The sequence below is a fragment of the Pavona decussata genome, unplaced genomic scaffold (genome assembly GCF_977016875.1).
Source record: "Pavona decussata unplaced genomic scaffold, jaPavDecu1.1 SCAFFOLD_134, whole genome shotgun sequence".
Classification (NCBI taxonomy): domain Eukaryota; kingdom Metazoa; phylum Cnidaria; class Anthozoa; order Scleractinia; family Agariciidae; genus Pavona; species Pavona decussata.
Window position 1 is genome coordinate 5,360,471 of NW_028145547.1, and position 20,779 is coordinate 5,381,249.

The 20,779-nt window shown below is 42.4% G+C and overlaps 3 protein-coding genes across 4 annotated transcripts in view; 2 read left to right on the forward strand and 1 right to left on the reverse strand.

Annotated features, from left to right (window-relative positions):
• LOC146467912 (nuclear pore complex protein Nup205-like) overlaps positions 1 to 9,227 on the forward strand; it is a 34,931-nt gene extending 25,704 nt beyond the window's left edge. Inside the window, exons 25-34 of the mRNA XM_085125715.1 lie at positions 909 to 1,232; positions 1,870 to 2,130; positions 2,595 to 2,733; positions 3,560 to 3,643; positions 4,363 to 4,532; positions 4,835 to 4,961; positions 6,179 to 6,313; positions 6,901 to 6,995; positions 7,137 to 7,202; positions 8,367 to 9,227. Of these exons, the coding sequence (XP_084981841.1) occupies positions 909 to 1,232; positions 1,870 to 2,130; positions 2,595 to 2,733; positions 3,560 to 3,643; positions 4,363 to 4,532; positions 4,835 to 4,961; positions 6,179 to 6,313; positions 6,901 to 6,995; positions 7,137 to 7,202; positions 8,367 to 8,489 (1,524 nt within the window). The 3' untranslated portion in view covers positions 8,490 to 9,227. The remainder of the gene's footprint in view (positions 1 to 908; positions 1,233 to 1,869; positions 2,131 to 2,594; positions 2,734 to 3,559; positions 3,644 to 4,362; positions 4,533 to 4,834; positions 4,962 to 6,178; positions 6,314 to 6,900; positions 6,996 to 7,136; positions 7,203 to 8,366) is intronic.
• On the reverse strand, positions 9,023 to 19,771 carry LOC146467913 (uncharacterized). Of its 2 annotated transcripts, none has more exons than XM_085125718.1 (2): positions 19,643 to 19,771; positions 9,023 to 11,317 (listed from the first exon to the last, which is right to left on the reverse strand). In XM_085125718.1, exons 1-2 carry the CDS (start codon positions 19,678 to 19,680, stop codon positions 10,231 to 10,233), a joined length of 1,125 nt encoding a protein of 374 aa, XP_084981844.1. In that variant the 5' UTR covers positions 19,681 to 19,771; the 3' UTR covers positions 9,023 to 10,230. The 2 variants fall into 2 exon arrangements, with proteins under 2 accessions (XP_084981844.1, XP_084981845.1); XM_085125719.1 differs by lacking the exon at positions 19,643 to 19,771 and adding an exon at positions 18,213 to 18,636 and having other exon boundaries at positions 9,023 to 11,438.
• LOC146467914 (uncharacterized) lies at positions 11,426 to 13,643 on the forward strand. Its single transcript, XM_085125721.1, has 2 exons — positions 11,426 to 11,671; positions 13,069 to 13,643. Exons 1-2 carry the CDS (start codon positions 11,528 to 11,530, stop codon positions 13,579 to 13,581), a joined length of 657 nt encoding a protein of 218 aa, XP_084981847.1. The 5' UTR covers positions 11,426 to 11,527; the 3' UTR covers positions 13,582 to 13,643.
• Positions 19,772 to 20,779: the final 1,008 nt, after the last annotated feature.

Consider the following 20,779-nt stretch of genomic DNA (forward strand, 5'->3'; position numbering starts at 1 on the left):
GAAGGAGTATTTAAAATTTTCTAAGACTTGGTCCAGTTCATGACTATGTTATAAGCACTACAAAAAAGCAATAAAAAATGGGGGTCACCGTGCTCGTTTTTGTGCAACCTGGATGGCTATTATAGTAAATAGATGACCGACGAGGTTTAGATTGGGAACGCTAGCAATCAGAAATAGGGAACTATCATTTCTAGAAAAATTAATTTCTTGCATTAAAATATCGAAGCAATTCAACAAAATTTACTTTAATCTTACACAACAAACTATTTTCATTGAACTGGAATTAAGATTATGAAAGAAATTAAAGATTTGCTGCGTGTGCACGTAAGCAGCACTACCTAAATACGTGCTTTTTAAAGCATTCAAATTAAAATATCTCAAAGTAGAGTATTAAACTTTTCTTTAAATCGCGATATATAGTGGTCAACCGTATGACATTTAAATTGATGCATTAAAAAATGGGGGTCACCGTGCTCGTTTAGAAGAAAAGGGCCATTTATTTTCCTGCCGAGCTTAACCTCAAGGAAATCCCGTAATGTTGTGCTCGCGCGCGCTCGTGCGCGCGCTAAATGACGCGAAAAATTTTGCGCAGCAAGGATGCGCAATGCAATTGGATGGAATCACCTTAACGGGGCTCTACTGTAATTAATTTTTAATAAGCGACTTAAGCAACATTTTGTTGTAAAGTTTAGCTCCAATGACATAATTATTGAATCCGCTTACTCGATGATGATGATGATGATGATGATGATGGGCTAGGTCTCAACTATACACACAGACCTGAATTTCACAACACTCCTACCACAAAACAAAACTTAACAAACGTGGATTTCTTTCATCCCTCAGTTGAAAACTTCCCTTAAAATTAACGATTTTGTGTATGACACAAGTAAACTGTTTCGTTTCAGGCTTTGTACATCTATGAGTCCAAGATGGCGCTGTTTACCCGCATTGCCCAGTCTTTTGAAGGCGCAAAGGTGCTTCTTCATGCAGGGCTCCTGTCTCGCCTGGCCGAGTGCACTTTTCTTGATCAGAGGCCTGAGCAGGAGAGGACCGCGAGACCGATGTCCAGCGGCCTGTATGAATATGATCAAGACATGGGTGGTGTTACGCACGATTCATTTGTCCCCTCGGTTATTGAGAGATACAGGCAGCTGTTAATGCCTGCTCTTAAAGTCACGCTGGCCATATTAACATCCCTTGGATCACAGCACAAGGAAGCCTCCTCTAAGGTACAGCATTTTGGAGTGTAAATACGCAGTCTTTATTCTAGAGTGGAGCATTGGAGTATTGGAGCATTTTTGCTACTTAAAGTGTGTATATGTAGTTATGTAATGTTTAAAACGCGAGCAGCAGTATTTTACCGTTTTAGACCCGATAAAACACGTACTCTGAGATTTTTGAACGGTTCCAAAAACATTCCTGGAAAAGCGTGTGTCAAGAGAGTTCATAACAATGATGCTTTTGTGAACGTTGGAAATTAGCATACGAGAAAAACATTAAACACTGCGTACTAATAAGGAGGAGGTTTTATGGGGTTTTAAAACCACTGCACGTGATGTTTTATCGGACATTTGATAGGTCAATGGGCTTATGAATTATTAATGAGTTTTTGAATGACCCATAAAATTTGCACAAGCGCGCAACATTTTGCCCAGTCACTCAATGTTCCCATACCAGATACGTTCGAATTTGCAATAGTGAATATAATCACTTGTCAGCCATGTTGTGTTTGCTTTCGCGTGGAGGTGTCTTAAAATGTCATTTGCACTTAGGGTTGTTTAACGTAGGTATTATCAGTATTCGAACAGATTATAGTACAAAATATAACACATCCAGTGGCAAAATGCTTTTGTTTTTTGATTGTAGGTTTTGCACTTTGTGGTGTCCCATGTGGACGTTTTTGTCAGCATCCTTCAAGACCGACAAGCCGTGCACACGTCAGGCTCAATGCAGGAGCTTGGTCTCGTCACAGGCATCATGTGTAACATGGGGCTCACTGAGGCTACTCTAATGGCCGATGAAGAACTGGGGCAAGAGCAAATCCAACTAAGGGGACCCCTGGCAAGGATCCAGAGGCTCATGATTGGGTTGTTACCGAGATATTGTTCCAGTGAAAACTGGGATAAGGTTTGTTACGTGTTTGACTCAACTTAGAACTAGCACTCTCTTTCTCTTAGGCTCAAATGCTTAGTGCAGAAAATCAACAAACTGGCTTGGCAAATTCACATGTATTTCCAATTTTACATTAGACTCCCGCTGTTTCAAAAACTTGAGGGGAATAAAACTCTTTCAAGAAAGCAGGATCCGAGATAGCCAGCGGTAAATTACACCCTGTAGCCCTGTATTATTACTAAAAATTATAACTGGAATACTAAAATATGCCCACCATAAGATATCGCAGTTTCCAGCAATCTGATTGGTTCCGTGGTCAAGACCATCCTCGTTCCCAGGGTCCTCTCCCTTCCTCCCCCGAGAGAGGACCATGGGAACGAGGTTGGCTCAAGGTGTCAATCACATCTTGGCAGCCGGCGTGAAATCTTGTGTGAGTCTACTGCTATGCCATTTGTAAAAGGTTCATGTTCAACCCTCAGATTATCAAGTCCGTGATGGAACAGAACAACGAGGAACCTGGTGCCAAGTACAGCTTGGTTGCCATGGAAACCACCGAAAAGTTGCAAAGGATTTGTTCTAACGTTGTTGGCTACTGCAAAACTGTCATGAATTCAGCGGGTAAGTAAGGATTTTAGATTTCTATAACAAAGATGACAATAAAATAATTCAAATGTTATAGTGTTGTTGGCTACTATTTCTAGGGGTGAAACGATTGTCTCACCTCGATTCGATATTTACCACGATACTCTGGTAACGATTCGATTATTTTCGATTCGATACAAGTTTCTTTAATACACAACCTCAATTAATCAAGTCATTCTTTACATACACAAAGCTTTTGTTTCGTTATTCAGCAATTTCTTAACTTTGATCTTTCTTTGTCCCCTTCCAAGAGGGGGAAGTTTTAAGCAAAGTCCCCTCCCTTGCCTGGGTTCCCCCGTCGGGGGAAGGCTGATGACAGGTGCATAACGGCAGGACTGTTTGGCGATCGTTAATGACCATATGGAAGCCTTCCTTTAGTAACTGTCACACCCTTTGACAATACAACAGTGAGGCATTTTGAAGAAAAAGCGAATAAAGGAAAAACAAAGTTCTGGACGGAAACAAAACTCGCAAATCGATCACCACCAAGCCTCGCTTTGATCTTAAAGGGAAATTTTGTGACGTAATTGACACAAGTGCTGTTGTCACTGAACTTTCTTCTGTTTTGTCCCTATTTGATATAGCTGGCTTTTTTCCCTCTCAACGTCGTTCCCAGATTCTCTCCTCCTTCTTGGAAACGAGGTTGCTTCACTCTCTTACCAGAAAGTGGTACTTAGGTTAATAATTTGTCGCGAACTTCAATTTTTTTCTTTTAAGGTAACAGCAAACACCTAGTAACCCGCTGAGCTGTTTTACTTCAGTTCTAACGTGTGCATCGTTATACTTTCCCCTCCTCTGCCAGGTCCAGTTGCGTCTCACTGTCATGTGCTGTTTTCACCCAGTTTGACGGACTCGTTGTCCCGTGATTCTCGTCTGAATAGAGAAGGTAATGAAGGAAAGGATGTGTGTCGTGGCATTTTCTCTCTAGAGTTATTTAGAGCTTTTGAGACTATTATACGAATATACGGAATGGATGGTATTCATGTTCTTTGGGGGCCTATTATTTTCGGAATTCTACATGCCCCTGATAGGGAAAAACTGACCACAGTTTACACACAATGAGAAGAATTTGCCTTCTTTTAGGAAGGCTTTGAGGTTTATTACACCCATTTTGAAATCACTGGTGATCCTTGCAATCTGATTGGCTCTTAACAGTGAGATTTATTCCTAAATTGCACCATTTTTTTTTTTATCTAAATCGCATCCTTTCTTTAGCCCATCAAAATGGAAATGAAGTAACAAAAATAGAATGTAATATTGACAATAAAACTCTGTGATTCAAAGGTGTAATAAAGTGGTAATTGAACTTCGTGTTGTGCAATTTTGGTCTGAAATCATGCTCGTGATTTCAAAACGAACTCGCGCTGCGCATTCGATTTTGAAATCACGAGTGTGATTTCAGACCAAATTGCACTCCACTCAGTTCAATTACCATTATTAATGAGAATCGGGGAAATTTCTTTCTTTTGGGAACTGACATTTTGTCTATTCTGTTATTCCTGAAACAGGATTAGAATAGCCAGGGTGGATACCCACCCCTTTCCCTCAGCTGCTAACGGACAATGTTGTTGTCCTATTCTTCTGATTATTTCTTCATCCCTTTAGCTCTTCGTCCTTCCGCCACAGTGTCGTCCCACCGACCTCTCAGCCTTGGTCTACCTGTGTCCTTCATGAAGAAATGCAGCGATCAGATCCTTCAGACGGCTGAGATGCATTCACAGGCTCGATTGAAACTACAGAACCTGACCGAGCTGACCAGTGATGAACTAAGAGAGGTAAGCCTGTGCTCTGTTATGCCGTAAGTCTTCGAACAAGCGATCTGGCCTGGGCGCAATATCAATTTATTTTATATGTCTATTTTTCTAGATCAATAGACCTCTAACCCAGCCCTTCAGTTTGTTATGGTAGTTTATTGCTTGAGCAATATATTCATTAACTGTTTGGAGCATAATGCTGATGTAATGGTCCAGCAAGGATCTTTGCCGAGTTCCACATTGTCAAATTTAAATCCCGCGCAGTATGCCGGCGTTATGGACCACAAGACTGTATTTGATCATTTTTCTCTTTTTGCCTTCAGTTGAGCCAGGTTCAGTTCAACAGATCAGTGCAAGAGAGACTCTCCACACAACAGAGGCATCAGCTGGCTCAGAAATGCCTCACACGAATCGTACAATTCAAGGAGCACGAGATTTCCTCTCAGCTGTGTATCCTTTGTTTTAGTTATTCAAGAGAGTTTCTTCAACTACTGTCAGTGTAGTACCGAAGTCAAAGTAGCTGTTTCTGGCCCGTGACAACAATAGGGACCGTAGGATTGAGGGTTTCCTCTTAAACCGCAAACATCGGCCAGCAGTTTACAGTTCGGAGTTCATCGTATGTAATCTGAGCTTAAGATTGAGGGTTGCTTTTTACCTATGCATCATGGGATACTCACAGGAAATCAAGATGGCGGGTACACGGTAGATGGTATCGATGACTGCGCTGATGTGGTTGGTAATTCTTGTAATCTCACAAATGATCAAACAAACCTTTCATTCATCGAGATAGCTAGAATAGAATAGAATAGAATAGAATAGAATAGAATAGAATAGACTGTTTATTCAAAAATACATCGCAGTCATTAGACTGAATCGCGAATTGTGTTTAAGGAAAGTAAATTTGGCGTTTAAAAACGTGGCTTTATAGTTTTAAAGCTAGCGAAAAACTCTGCCGTGATTCACTTACCTCTAGACAGTGTTCTTAACGTTGGAACCCGAACCTAAAACGTCAAACGGGACGGCAGGATCGGAGTCACGTGACTGTTAAGTGTTTGCGGTTTGCGGGAAACGAAACGCTCACAACATGAAGCAAAACCAAGGGTGCGTTTTTTTGGGAGAATCCGAAAAGGGATTTGTGATCTCGGATCATTCGGATCATGCCGCATCAAAGGAACGGGAGTGGATTCGTCGGTTCCTTTGATGCGGCATGATCCGAATGATCTGAGATCGCAAATCCCTTTTCGGATTCTCCCAAAAAAACGTACCCCAAGCCAAACCATGTTGGTTTCTTTCTTGACTGCTTGAAAAGAGTGATTTTCAACTGAGGGTGATCAAATTATTCGCTCAGACCAGTCACAGCGAATACAAATAATACCCTCAATCTAGACATGCAGCCGATCTCCAAGCGCAAGACTTCAAGTAGCGAGCGAAACACGCGAGCACTCGCGTGGGGAGGTAATTTTTGCGACACGTCTCCTCGCGGGAGGCAATTTTCGCGCGCATGCGTCCAGCACTAAGCGCGGGAAAATATGGCAATGAATTGTCTCCATACTAAGTGCAGTCAGTCTCGGTGAAAATGCTGGAAGCTGCTTTTATAGTTGAAGAAATGTGTACAATCACGCGAGGTTGAAATGTTTCCGTTAACTAGGCCTTGACTCTTTCAACAGACATTATCGAGAATTGTTTATTCATTATTTGGCGGCACTTGGATTTCTACTTCTTGCATTGCATCCCAGCAGACGAGGAACGGCGCATGTTCGGTGGTCCGACGCTGACCAGCAGTCGAATGAGAAGACTGCAAGGTATTGTTTGAAGAATTGTGATGCTCATCAAAACACAACGGGAAACGGTTTTTTTTTTTTTTCGGGGAGGGGGAGTTGGGGATGTTTTTGTTTTTACTGTTTGTGTTGTGGGAATTTTGTGAGAAGTGAGCGACAAATCAACACATAGCTCGCTGAACAACAAGGGGAAGATCAAGTGATTTCTGGAGTGCATGCAAGTACGATGTAGCTTGAAAGTCCATTTTCTTCCTACCCATCCGTCGAAGACACTATTATACTTGCTGTAAACAAAACTAGACCATTAGCGTTTGGTCAATTCATCGTGTAACTCTGGGCTTTTAAAAACTGTCATGGCTTATTTAAGTGGACAATACAAAGATAGAGTAGACTGCTAGCAGTGTCTTTCTAGACAGTTAAAAAGGTGAGTTCATCACTGAAGCCAGCGAAGGAAGAAAACAAGGTTGACGAGATTCGTTCGCATCACGTGATTTTGTCCCCCGCTAGACTATGCAGGGTTGGGCTACTAGCAGTGTAGTGATAGTATACTTCCAAGTACTTTTGTCCTGGAGGCTAGAAAAAAGCTTTCTCTTCTTTGTTTGTGGTTACAGACTGGGCATCACCATCCGGGAGTTCATTTTCATCCGATGCTGCTCCTGAAGCTGCAGGACTTGGAGATGGTGTTACACGGGAGGAAATAGAAACCGTAAGTCAAAATGAAACGCAAAAGTCTTCGCGGTGTTTCTTTAAAGTCATCCTGGCGCGTTTGGTGCACCTGTTTCGTCTTTCTGTATCTGGGATTAGTATGGCTACTGTTACATTAAGAGTCTTGTCTTTTTCGTTGCAGCTTAAAAGAGAATCCATCAGTACCCTGACTGAGGCATTTTTGAAGAAACTTGCTGAACTTGAAGAGGTATCAAAACCGTAACCAAATCAAGTGTTAATTTGGTGGCCATGATTATTGTATGGATACTTGTACATTCCTTCCTGCGAAAAGCCTGCTCGCGTTGAACGTTGTACATCGAACTTGAGGGGCTCGTGCGGGATTGCTCTAGTTGCGGAGAAACCGTGACCCTTTCATAGAAAGACGACAAAAACACTAGACACACTTGGATGGGAGTTTCGATCGGTTAGCAGTTGCTTTCGTTTACGTTTACTCAATAAGCATCCTTCCCAACCACTTAGCGAATTTCTTCCCGGTTGGGGGAAGAAAAGGAAGGGGCTGAGATTTTGCCGGTACAAATGCAAAGTTTACCCGAGGTGCAATTGAAACTGTGCGAGAGAAATTAAAATCACGATTAGCCTAAGATGGAAGTTGGAGCCGGGTCAGCTCAAACCGGGCTGGAAATTTCAGCCTGGACTGAAACGTGTGCTTGCAAACTTTTTGTTATTGATTTTTCAAGGATTTGGCTGAAATGCTCTATTTAATCGAGCCCTCAGGTGCCAGTAGCTCTATGTCGTCATTATTTTTTTGCGTGTGCAAAACTATTAGTTTTAGTTTTGGTTTTAAAAGTGTTCAGCCGGTATGACAGCATGTTTTCAAGATGCCTATATGGTCAAGATAAACTTGTTTGTTTCTTCTGTTCTATCTGATGTTGTTGGTTATTTTATTTATTATTATTTTTTTGTTTTGTTTTTGTTTTTGTTTTTTGTCTGCGTATTTTGTTTTGTTGTAGCTTCTGGTTGTTGTTGTTAGTTTTGTTTTGCTTTCGGTTTTGGTGTTTGAAGATCTGGAAAAGTTAGGGAAAACATACAACAGACGCTTAAATTACCGGTAATTTTTCAGGGCTTTAAAACGACCCAAGATCACCTTCTGGCGGTTGGTCAAGGAAATTGCTCTAACCTCCCTGTTCAATTTAATCTTTAAGTTTCCACAACGTTTTTGACAACGAATTTTTCGTATGAAAAAGGCAGAGTCGGTTCGACTTTTCCTGCTAAACGTGCCTTGCTACCTGATCATTGTAGTAAGGAACATGTGCCTTTTAGGCAACAGTGCTTCCTTCATCCTCCGGCAATTATTGACGCTTACACTAAGGCGGGTTTTCTTGAATTCATTTTGTATTTGTTTCATCTTCAGACGCACGGCAAGGGACGAACCAGAGTTATCTTTATTCAAGTTCTTGTTCGACGCATCAAACGACTTCTGACAATACACGGAACGCCTGCACGCATCGAGCAGACGACCAGCGGGTTACGCTGAGAATCAAGCTGTCGAAACCGGAAGGGCTTTTACTTGTCTGGAACATTCTCTGCACATTGGCCATGAATATCGATTATTATTCTCTAAAGAAAGGTACATCAACCTTGATGCATATGGCTTACCCTGCTAGCAGCCTGGAATCGGACAAACGTTACTGCGAGTGTTTCAATCAATCTGAACTGTCGGTGTTGTTCTTTTGTACAAATATCTCCATGTAGTTTAGTGTTGGTAGATGATAACGCAACCTTGAAACAAAGTGCATCCCCGTAACCGTTTCGAGTCAACAGAGCGTCCCTGAGAAGGCGAGAAATTTCTCCTTGTCTCTGGGTAATTATCTATATGTTCGAGAAGCATTATCGGTTTTCTTTTAGTCTTCTTTCACTAACGGCGTTGGGCGTGTAGCCTGCAGAACAGGCGTTACGTTTTTTTGCGTTTTCCAGGCAAGTGGAGGCAAGCACGAGGCGAACGCGGTGCGCGAGTCACGCGCGACCCCTCCGCCTTCGCGCGTCATTCGCGCTCCGCGTTCGCCTTGTGCCTGCCTCCACTTGCCTGGAAAACGCAATAATACGTAACGCCTGTTTTGCAGGCTATAAGGCGTCGTGCGGGAAACACAATTTTTGCTTACGCGCCTTCTTGTATTTGTCCAGGAAAATCTCATGACTCTTTTCGTAGGAAAGTCTAGTTGTTAAAGATATAATGTAGACATTTTGTACAATAAAAGAGCAGACATTGTCATGATTATGGCTACGGGAGATTCGGATGATTCATCCCTAACAGAAGAACGAGGAAAAAGCCGGCAGTGTCGACCATTGGGTTGGAGACACCTTGCCAAAGGGTTTATGATGGGTATTCGAGACAATAATTTGGATGAACAAAAGTTGTTTATTTTTCTTCCCTTTTAATTGAGATTTGTGAACTACAAAATGACAAAAATAAGTGTCACTAACCCCTTCCTCTGTCGCATAATAAACCTTATTATTGAAAACTGGGTCGTTGCATATTCTAATTCCAGGGATTTGATTACCTTAGCGGCCATGGTTCATGAGGCATTATACCATGCTGGAGAAATAGCGACCATTGAATTGTCTTCTGGTTGTTTCTGCAAAGTGAGATCAACGAGATCTAGCGATATTTCTTGGACAGTGTTTTTAATAAAACAATTATTCCGCTCACGCTTGATGGAAATGAGATGATTATAGCCAACTCGGCTATCTATTCAACAATTATGCTGCGAAATCGCGCGGAATATCGCCTGATACCTACGGCCTGGTCGGCTAAAATCAGGGGATAATCCGCAAGATCGAGTAAGAGAATTGTTTCTTTATTCAACACATGGATAACAAAGCACAGTTTTATTGCAGAAAAGCTGTAGACGATCTTTATTTTGCCATTCGACACACGAATTTACAATACGGTGCTATAATCATCTCGTATCCAACAAGCGGAGTGGAATAATTGTTTTGTTAAAAACAATCAAGAAATATTATTAGATCTTGCTGATTTCGCTTTGCAGGAACAACCAGAAGGGAATTTAATGGTCTCTATTTCTCGGGCATGGTATAATGGCTCATATACCATGGCCGCTAAGCCAATCAAATCCCTGGAATTGCATTATACAATGACCGAGTTTTTAATAATATGGAGTATCAACCAATTTTCCCCAATGCAAGATAATTTTTTATAAGTATTCGCCTTGTTGTAGTTTAGTTGATCTTCGTGAATCCTGTGCCAGGCCTCGAGTTCAAGAGCTTTCGCGTTCAAAATGTGCGTATGGCACAATAGGAAGATGGCGTGTCACATTCATACAATGTGATGGGGACGTGTTCAAATGTCTTTGCAAATTTTTCTTGAAGTCTCCCCATGTGGAACGATTTCTGTAAACTAAAGGCGCTTTTTCTTGTATCTTCTCTATAAATCCTCGCCAGTATGTTGCCATCTCCTTGAGTGTTACTGCCCTGGGATATTCACTGTCATGACCGAAGTTAGAGATAGTGACGGGTACAAACATCATGGCCTGACCTGGAAATTTGAGTTCAACGGCAGACATTATATGTTTATTTGGTATACACCAACACTTTCGTCTGTCTAGAGAAGGATAGGGTAAAACGTGTGCCACGGCCTTATAATGGTAAGCATTAATACAACCGTCAAACCACACTATTGGTATGACCATGGATTTTTCAGTCACTCCACATAAGCGTCGCCTTCTTGTAAAAGCACAACGTGCACTTAAGCGCCAATAGTCGACCACACCTAACGCAGGCTCGTAGTCCAAAAGCCATTCTTCAAAGGCCCTAAACGGTTGCAGCTTCTTCATCTCCGGAGGAGTATACTTATTAAATTTAAGGACTGTATCGTCGTCTATGAATATGTAATAATGGTAGCCCAGCTGCCTTTTCATCGCCGCAAAAAACAGCACATTTCTTCCCGAGTACCAGGTGGTGTTGGGATCAAACATATAGGAGATGTGCAGGGCCGTCGTTTCTTCTTGGCACCGCCTTTCGTAACTTAGCACGATTACGTCGCAGTTGCAAGTTTCGGGATCGCCGATCTGACCCGAAGATGCCTTCATGGGGGAAAGACATTGTTTGGTTTGTGTGAGATATATAAATGGCTTTGAGAACTCTTTACCGCTTTGTCCTTTCAATTCCAATGATGGCGCCATTGATGCTTGCAAATCGGACGTAACAGAAGATGTGATGATTTTGTACACGTTTCGCTCTACGCGAACAAATGAACCACTGATGCCAATCATTATCGAAATGGTGCTTAAAATGGTTAACAAGATATAAAAACTCTTTAAATCATCAACGACAGGGGTTTTAAACCTGTGACAAAAGAAAACAGAAGGAACGGTAAGCGGTTGGCAATGTGTCTCGAATGCTGGTTCAGTGCACCATGACCATATTTTGGCAGTGTTGAATAACAACAACGAATATTCGCACTATTCTCAGCGGTCTCACCTCTCACGTATAAAAGGAGATGAGACAAAGTGAACAATGCCATTCTGTCGATCAAGCGAAAGAGCATAGTTCAAAATGGCGGACCCTGCTGTACAAGTCCCGGCACAGGAAAACCTTCCAGCAGCTCAAGCGGCCGCGGTTGTTCAACCACCGCCTCCGCCTCCACCAAACGCAGAAGAACCTCCTCAAAACGCCGCTGGAGAACAAGTCACTTTGGAGGTTTGTTCAATTTTTGTTTTACTCCAGTATCGTACACGTGTTCTTGCACTTCGTATTCCCGTGGCAGCTTTAAGTCTGTTTTCAGCTCAAGTCATGCCCTGCTTTAAACGTGTAGCTTTGTAGCTCTGCGGGCAATTTTCTCTTTACCCCCCAGTTTATTTTACGCCCTGCTTCTGAACGTGCGACCTTCGTTGCTTTGCGGGCATGTTTACAATTCATGTCGCGCCCTGGCTTGGCGGGCAATTTAAAATTCACTTCGCAATTATGTTGTGCCCTGCTGATAACGTGTACTTGGTTGCTTTGCGGGCAGTTTTAACTCTGTTTACAATTCATGTTCCGCCCTGCTTCAAACGTGTAACTTTTTAGCTTTGCGGGCCGTTTGAAACTGACTTCGTAATTATTGTTGCGCCCTGCTTCAAACGTGTAGCTTTTTAGCTTTGCGGGCAATTTTAAATTGACTTCGTAATTATTGTTACGCCTTGCTTCAAACGTGTAGCTTTTTAGCTTTGCGGGCAATTTGAACTTGACTTCGTAATTATTGTTACGCCCTGCTTCAAACGTGTAGCTTTTTAGCTTTGCGGGCAATTTGAACTTGACTTCGTAATTATTGTTACGCCCTGCTTCAAACGTGTAGCTTTTTAGCTTTGCGGGCAATTTGAAATTGACTTCGTAATTATTGTTACGCCCTGCTTCAAACGTGTAGTTTTTTAGCTTTGCGGGCAGTTTGAAATTGACTTCGTAATTATTGTTACGCCCTGCTGATAACATGTAGCTTTTAGCTTTGCGGGCAATTTGAAATTGACTTCGTAATTATTGTTACGCCCTGCTGATAATGTGTTTACAATTCATGTTGCGCCCTGCTTCAAAACGAGTAGCTTTTAGCTTTGCGGGCGGCTTTAGATTGACTTTCTAATTAATTTTTTTGCCCTGCTTCAACACGTATAGTTTTGTAGTTTTGCGGGCTACTTGAAGTCGACTTACCACTTTCTGAATTTTATTTATATGCGCTATTTTTGCCGATTATGTGTACATTCTAATTCTCGGTTAGCTTCAAAAGCTTTTCAATTTTGTTGACCTCAAAACATACTTCAGCAGAGAACTAGTTATTATCTTTGTGCGATCTTTGTCGATTATTCTCACTCTTCATTTTTTAATTGTCTTAATTTGCCATTTCTGAGTGCTTGTTTGCCACATTGTTCTACTTGAATTGTTTATTTTCGTATTGTTCTGTTAATTGTTATATTTGCACTCCGACTTTGTCGGAACAAAAGATTCCCTGCCGCTTTACCGGGTCTTATCACAATGCTTGTACTCATTTACGAATGTTTTTGTATCGCCGCTAAGCGGTATGAAATTACACTTTGCAATACATCTGTCTATTTCATTTTCTCATTCAGGCTTTGCAAGAAAGAATTAAATTTTTGGAAAATGCCCAAGGGACCTCCATTCAGGCTTTAAAGAATCGCATTACCCATTATGGTAGTCGCCGCCTGGAGGACTTCGACAAATACGAGGCCTTGCGCCTCGCGGAGGAGCTCGTCTCCGTAGCGAAGACAACTGGTGATGATAAGGCCGCCAGCTTTGACATCATAGCAGCCACCCTAAGAGAGAAAATACACGTGCCGAAAGAGCAGTTTAAAGCTTACTTTTTGGCTCTTCTCGCGGACAAGGAATTTACAAGAATCTTTGACACAATCTCCAAGGTCGACAAGTCGTTTAGACGTCCCTCGCCTTACTCGCGTCCTCAGGCCAGAGGCAGTCAGAGGTTCTCGTCACACCCTCGAGTGACCTGCTACAGATGTGGTACGCCCGGACACAAGTCTACGCAATGTTTTAAGCGGTCTCCGACGACCCGCTATTTTTCTTCAGGCGGTCCAGGTCACAACCAGCCTCGACCGACATCTCAGTAGCAGAATCTGCCCGATCCTCATTTTGTATGCGTTTTAGTACTATTAAAGTCAAATGAACACTATTGCATCACAATGTTTGTTTATTCATATACATTCTACCCACCCCCCCAGGGTTTTATTAACATATTATTACTTACATATTTTACGACTCGCTACGCTGTCATAGATGTGGGAACCAATTATCTCTTTTCGATCGCACCCTTCCCCCCTCGGGTGGCATTCTCAAAGGGAAGCTCACTTTCCCTCTCGGATTACCGGGGCTGAGTTTGCCATTCCTTGGGCCCTAATTTATTTCCAAGTTCTTTTTTATTTTCCTTTTAGCTGTCAGACCCTTGCTTTCACGATTGGGAAAAGCATCCCGGTTTCAAGCCTAACACAGTTGGTATGAATAAGTTACAGTGGATAAGCATCGATGGTTCTGTTGTTGATGAGGCCCAAGGGATGGCAAACAATTCCCACATCTCTGATGAGGATATCGCCCTCGTGTTACAGGGAAATTCATTAGCGGATATGTCTCGCCTTGTTTTCCGCGATCCAGATCACTTCCTAGCAGGGGAACTCCATTGCCATGCACCACAATGGAATGCTTTATTAAATGATATGAACGATGAGCGCTTCTCTGAAGTCCGTGATTGGATTACTAACGGTGTAGACGTAACGAAGTTCTTTAGACCGTTTAAGGGTAGTTACAAGGGAAGGAATTACGAGTGTGGTAGTCCACCGCCTTGCGTTTTCCCCAACCACCTGTCGTGCAAACCTTTTGCCTCGTTTATTTCTGATACGCTCCTGGACCGTTTGCGTTCCGGTGCTATTTCTTTGTGGGGCAAAGTCGGAGAATGCACCCCACCCCACCTTATTATGCCCCTCACTGTCGAGCCTAGCAAGCCGCGTCTCTGCAACGACGATAGATTTCTTAATCTGTGGATCGAAGACCGTCCGTTTGCCTTGGATAGCGTCCAACACTTGCCTAAGTATGTCAATAAAGGATTTTACCAAACAGTGTGCGACGACAAGTCAGGATATGACCACATCAAACTTCACCCCAGCAGTCGAACTTACTTTGGCTTCCAGTGGGGAGGTTGGTATTTTGTGAGTGAATGTATTCCTTTTGGCTGGAAATCCTCGGCCTATATATATCATACGACTGGTCTAGTTGCGTCACACAGACTTCGTTCATGGAACATTCCCTCTTCGTTGTACATTGACGACCGCCACAATGGCCAACTGTCATTTCCAGGTGGCATTTTACCAGCCGCCTATCAAGCCCTCGCCTCAAGGGATGAAGTGAATTTTGCTCTGGCCGTCGCGGGTATTTTTCTCACGTGCTACATCTTAATTTCCCTCGGCTACTTTATCGGTCTGGCGAAGTCTCACCTTACCCCGAAAAAACAGGTGCCATACCTTGGTTTCGGTATCGATTCTGAACTACAGGCGTTTACCTTGTTACCCCATAAAAAAGAAAAGCTTCTTCGTCTCATCAAAGAAACGTTGGCTCGCGATAACCTGGACCTACTAACCTTGCAAAGGCTCAGCGGTAAATGCGTGTCCATGAGCTTGGCAGTTCCGGGCGCAAGGCTTTATGTTAATGAAATAAACCTAGCTGTGTCTCGCGCCACGCGTTCTGCTCGACCTGTAAAGATGTCTGCCGCTCTAAAGAATGAAATTGAGCACTGGCTATTCCTTGAGACCTGGGACGGTTTTCTTCCCTGGCGGTCTGAGAAACACACACATGTCAGGCTGTTCTCCGACTCATCTCGCTTCGCTTGGGGAGGTGCACTGAGTCCGGGTGCCATTGAGGCGAACGTTTATGATTACTGGGACGCCTCAACAATACAAGCCGATATCGCCACTAAGGAGACCTTAGCGCTCAATAATGTCCTTGAATCATTCGCTGATACCATCAAAAACTCGTGGGTCGACGCCTTCGTCGACAGCATGGCTCTAGTCCGTTCTTGGAATCGACAGGGCTCTCGTTCTCAATCGCTTTCTAGCGCCTTGAAGAAATTATTCAACACAATGACGAAACTCAACATCGATTTGCACCTTACTTTTGTGCCTAGTTCTCAGAACCAAGCCGACTTCCCCTCGCGACGCCTTAGCCTACAGGATGCCAAATTGTGCCCATCCCTATGGATAGTAGTACAAGAGTGGTATGGCGGCGAAAATGGGCACTCTGTCGATCTAATGGCACGCCCTTCAAACGCCCAATCCGACTTGTCAGGTGCCAAGTTACCTTTCTTCTCTGAAAACCCTCTGCCGGGATCCCTGGGAGTGAACGTGCTCGCGCAATCGCCCGATCTGTACGATCCGTTTGTATTCAAGAACCCATACGCCTTTCCCCCGATCTGCCTAATACCTCATGTTATCAAGTATATGAGAAGCCTGCAATTATCCTACACTATCGTAGTACCAGACGTATGCCCAAGGCATTTTTGGTGGCCCTTGTTAACGTCTACATGTTCTTCCCGATACCTGCTGGCCGTTGCCGGAACCGTTGGAGCGCTCCTCACTCCCTCTAAACACGGGTTTTCAAACAATTGGCCTATCCCATGGGATCTCTGGGTGTTCCGCATCGGATAAGCAAGTAGTAGCTCTTGGTTAGCGCACGAGCCAAACAAAGAACACTTAGCTATCTTTAAATTTGCCAATTCTCCCATTAATTTAGCTCCATCCATTACTTCAGTGAAATCAATGTTGTCAATAAATCATTGTTTTCCAGTATAAATCTGTTGACAGTTGTTTTATAGCTTCATTTATACATTTATGTCAAAACAAATCTAAAGGATAAAGAAGGAACTGTTTGTTTTACTTTCATATCCTTTAGGACTTACCTCCAGCCGTTCGAGCGTTTGTACCAGCCGTGTCATGTCCTTCGTGCAGCCACCCCAACGACAAGCTGTTCTTTTTCTGCCAAATGTGCGGCTACAGGAGGAAAACAGTCTCCCCAAGTGTCCCGAGCCCTAAACTCTCAGTCGACCTTCAAGCGATAGATAACCGTTTGGAACTCCTAAATAATGCCTCCCTTCAATCGTCATACTCAAAACAGAAGTGCTCACTTCGTACGGAGTTTGAAACTTTCTTGGCGTCCCTTCCGAATAGTAAATCCATCCTTTCGGCAAGCCCCACTGACATCTCTCGGTTCTTGGTCTGGAAAGACCGACATGGCAAAACCATAGTACATAGTAATGGGTGTCCCGATTCCCACCTTCAAAACGCAGCTAAGTGTAAATGTCCTAAACGCCTGGCATTCAAGACAATCGACTCCTACATTGGAAAACTGCGAGCCATTTTTAAGGAACCGGGCGCTGTGGAGAGTGGAACTCCCTGCTAGGTCTGGGTAACCCCGCCGCTTCACTCGAAGTGCAAAAATATCTTAAGGCGTCAACTGAGGAACAATTACGAGCCCGCATCACGCCAAAGCAAGCAGTTCCCCTATTTTTGTCCAAATTGTTGCTTCTGGCCCGTTTTTTAAATCGGAAAATTGCGGAGCGCTCGGTTAGTCCTTCTGGTCTGTTTGTATTGACGCGGGACCAATCGTTTTTCAAAACGTTATTCTTTAGCGGTGATCGTGGTTCAGATCTTGGCATGGTGAAAACAGAAGAGATCCTGCGTTTCCCCCAGGACAATGGGCTGTTGTTCAACCACGTATGGGGAAAAACCCTGAGGGATGGCGTCTCTAACGTCTTCGGGATTCGGAGACACCCTAACCCTGAGTTGTGTCCAGTTAAAGCTATTGAGACATATGTAGCCGTGGCTTCCGAGTTACGCGTTTCTGTGACAAATGGTTACTTGTTTCGACCAACTAATCCCCAAGGTCATATTGTGAACAAACCATTTTCAAGTTCTTCAGCAGAAGCTCGTTTAAAGCTGTATTTGAAAGAAGCTAAGATCGATGAGGGAGAAACGCTACACAGCTTCCGTTCGGGCTCAGCCATAACGTTAGCGTTATCTGGCTCCCAGTTGGCGGACATAATGTCTCATGTAGGATGGAATAACAAAGAAACTGCTCTCTACTACATGAAACTAGCGGAGGTGCTTCGTTTGGATAGTCCCTCTCATTTGCTATCCGCGGACTCTTTCGCGACAGCCGCCCTAACAGAGAACTACATGGAGCTTAACCGTCTAAAAAACTTTATATCCGCTTTTCCGCACGTTTAATTCTTAACCTTGTTACATCTCGTTTAAAACACTTTACGAATTTTTAGGATGGGGCACCTTGAGTTTGGGATTCTGAGAACGGGATTTCCTTATGGTCCAGTGGTTTGGGACTTTAGGACACTCTGTAACATAGAGACTGTCGGTGCCCAATCTCAACATAGCGTGAGAGAGAGAACGTTGAGAATAAAGTACTATTCTCAGCGGTCTCACCTCTCACGTATAAAAGGAGATGAGACAAAGTGAACAATGCCATTCTGTCGATCAAGCGAAGTGTTGTAGTATAAAATGCAGCACACGGTATCCCTTGCCCTGACGTTCTCTCTTTCACCAGCCATCAAGTTTCGTCCTGCGTTTGATTTTCCCTACCCAAACCCTCCCCTTTCCTCTTCAGAACATTCATCAACAGGACGAGACTGTCGGTGCCCAATCTCAACATAGCGTGAGAGAGAGAACGTTGAGAATAAAGTACTAACTGAACCAGTCATATTTTCAAAGAGGATCACTGTAATGATCCTTTATATAAAAGGAACAAAGTAAATGATCGTATATATAACGTTCTATGCGAAAATATGACGAGGACTCCAACCTCGGTCGGCTATCTTCAAGGCAGACGTGATAGGTCAGTCGGAATAGGACAGTTGCATTGTGAAATCCTTCAGCATTTTGTTTTCTTTTTCGAATTAGAGCTATTGTTATCTATACTCGCTTCTGGGATTACAAAATGTGAAATTGAAAGGTCTGAAAGGGAAAACTAAAACGATTCTGGTCGGTTGTAGTCAACTGAGGACGCCAGTGGTCGAAAGTGTGTCCAGAAGACTCAAAACTGATCTGTTTTCCCCGAACAGGCTAACGAAGCAACTATTAAAAAATTACATTCAAAGATCAGCATTATTCAGTAAGTGACACAGACATACTAGTATGGTAATGTCTGCGTCACTTCACAATAATACATCATTCTCATTTATTTACCAAGCTTAAAATATTCCAATAAGATAAGATTTAGTTAAACATCTGATAAAAATAAGTGAAAGAAGTTTTACACTACGTCTCGATGACTCCATGTCATCATTTTCAAGTGAAAATAAAATAAAATTGACAACTTAATATATATCGTGCAAGGCGATAAAACGTAAATTATGCATGTATGTTTTGTCGCCTTGCACGGTATGAATTAAGTTGTCAATTTTATTTTATTTTCACTTGAAAATGATGACATGGAGTCATCGAAACGTGGTGTAAAACTTCTTTCGCTTATTTTTATCATTAGATGTTTAAAATATTCCATCACATTTATTCCAAAGATCAGTTTCTTCTCCAAGCTATGTATGCCGCTAGACTTTACAACTACAGTTCGTTGTAAGAGAAGTTTCATCAATCTTCAATAGGGGCTTCAGTAAGATATAAAGATACACGGCGTCCTTGTACAACAGGAAGCTATCTTTAAATGTTAAAGTAGACATATTCTGGTTTTTTATTTTATTGTATTTTGATTTATTAGTTGTTTATAACTATCAGAGATAGCTTTTTTCTCCTTGTAATTACCTGAAAGACTTTACCGAGTAGTTATCTTATCTTAGCTGACGTTTCAAGCTTTCGTTTAATGTCCAAATGTGTCCCTTTATCATTTGGGTCAATTGGACTGTATACGGACTGAAGTTTGACGTGTATTATTTTATCCAAATTTAAGCTTTTCATTATAAAAATTTCGTCAAAATAAAAATGTTCTTATAAAAACAAGAGTGCATTAAGTCAGTTGATAAGACCAAATACTCAACAACGACACAACTCCACAGTTTCTTTAGACCGACTAACCTTGCTTCTTGCTTGTATACTCAAAGCTGACACAATTTATAGTACGATGGGGAATTGAACAACGGCAAAAGAGAGCACAAAGTTTTCTTACCCACACTTGAAAAAGTTCTGTAGCTTTGTTGTTTTCATTCTCTTTAAGTTAGGACGTCGGAGAGAATCAAGTCAAGATGGCAAGCACTTCTGCCGACTAAGTTTGTCAAGAAGGTGTACTGAACAAAAACTAATCGTGGTAAGGTGCAGCGCACAGAGATTATGAGAGTGAATCCCCATGCTGCTGATAATTATTTTGCCCAATATATCCTTTTTATCGCATTGGCGGCGAGATAAAATAAAACATTCTTAATATTAGTGGTTCTCATGGAGAAGTATAGATTCTGCCGGGAATTTTTAATTGTTTACCGATTTCGCATTATCTATAAGAAGTGTCTGAGACGTTTAATTTTTTTTCCGACAAGTGAAACAGTATTGTGTAGGTGCGATTAGGATAAATTTTCATCAAAAACTCATTAATGATTCATAAGCCCATTGACCTATAAAACGTCACGTGCAGTGGTTTTAAAACCCGATAAAACCTTCCTTCTTATTAGTATGAGGTGTTTAATGTTTTTCTCGTATGCTAATTTCCAACGTTCACAAAAGTCATTGTCATGAACTCTCTTGACACACGCTTTTCCAGGAATGTTTTTGAACCCGTTGAAAAAACTCGCAGCACGTGTTGTATCGTGTATAAAACCACTCGGCTGCGCCTCGTGGTTTAGCCTCGACAGCCGGAAATGCGTTTGCGTTCGCAGGCTACTCGTTAAACCCCAATAAAACACTGCTGCACGTGTTTTAAACATTACATAAATAGCAGTCTTTATTCCTTTATTTCCATGATAATTAACCTTACTAGCCTCATTAGGAAGTGAAAAATTCAATTCAACACCATCGCAGTTGTCTGATATGTGCACAACTTATATAAGCGGTTTCGAAAAAAAAAGCCTGAAAAAATACAGGCCTGAAAGGGATTCGAACTCATGACCTCTGCGATGCCGGTGCAGTGCTCTATCAACTGAGCTGTCTGAAGCCAACTGGGTGTAGGTCATTTTGGGAATTATAAAGATTTTGTATTATTATGTAGAGGTGTGTGAAATGAGGTTCACGGTAGGAAAATTAACATATCGATCAAAAAGAACAATAAATCGGCTGCCATTTGTGAAAAAGGTCTATGAAAGGTTAGCGGGGTCTG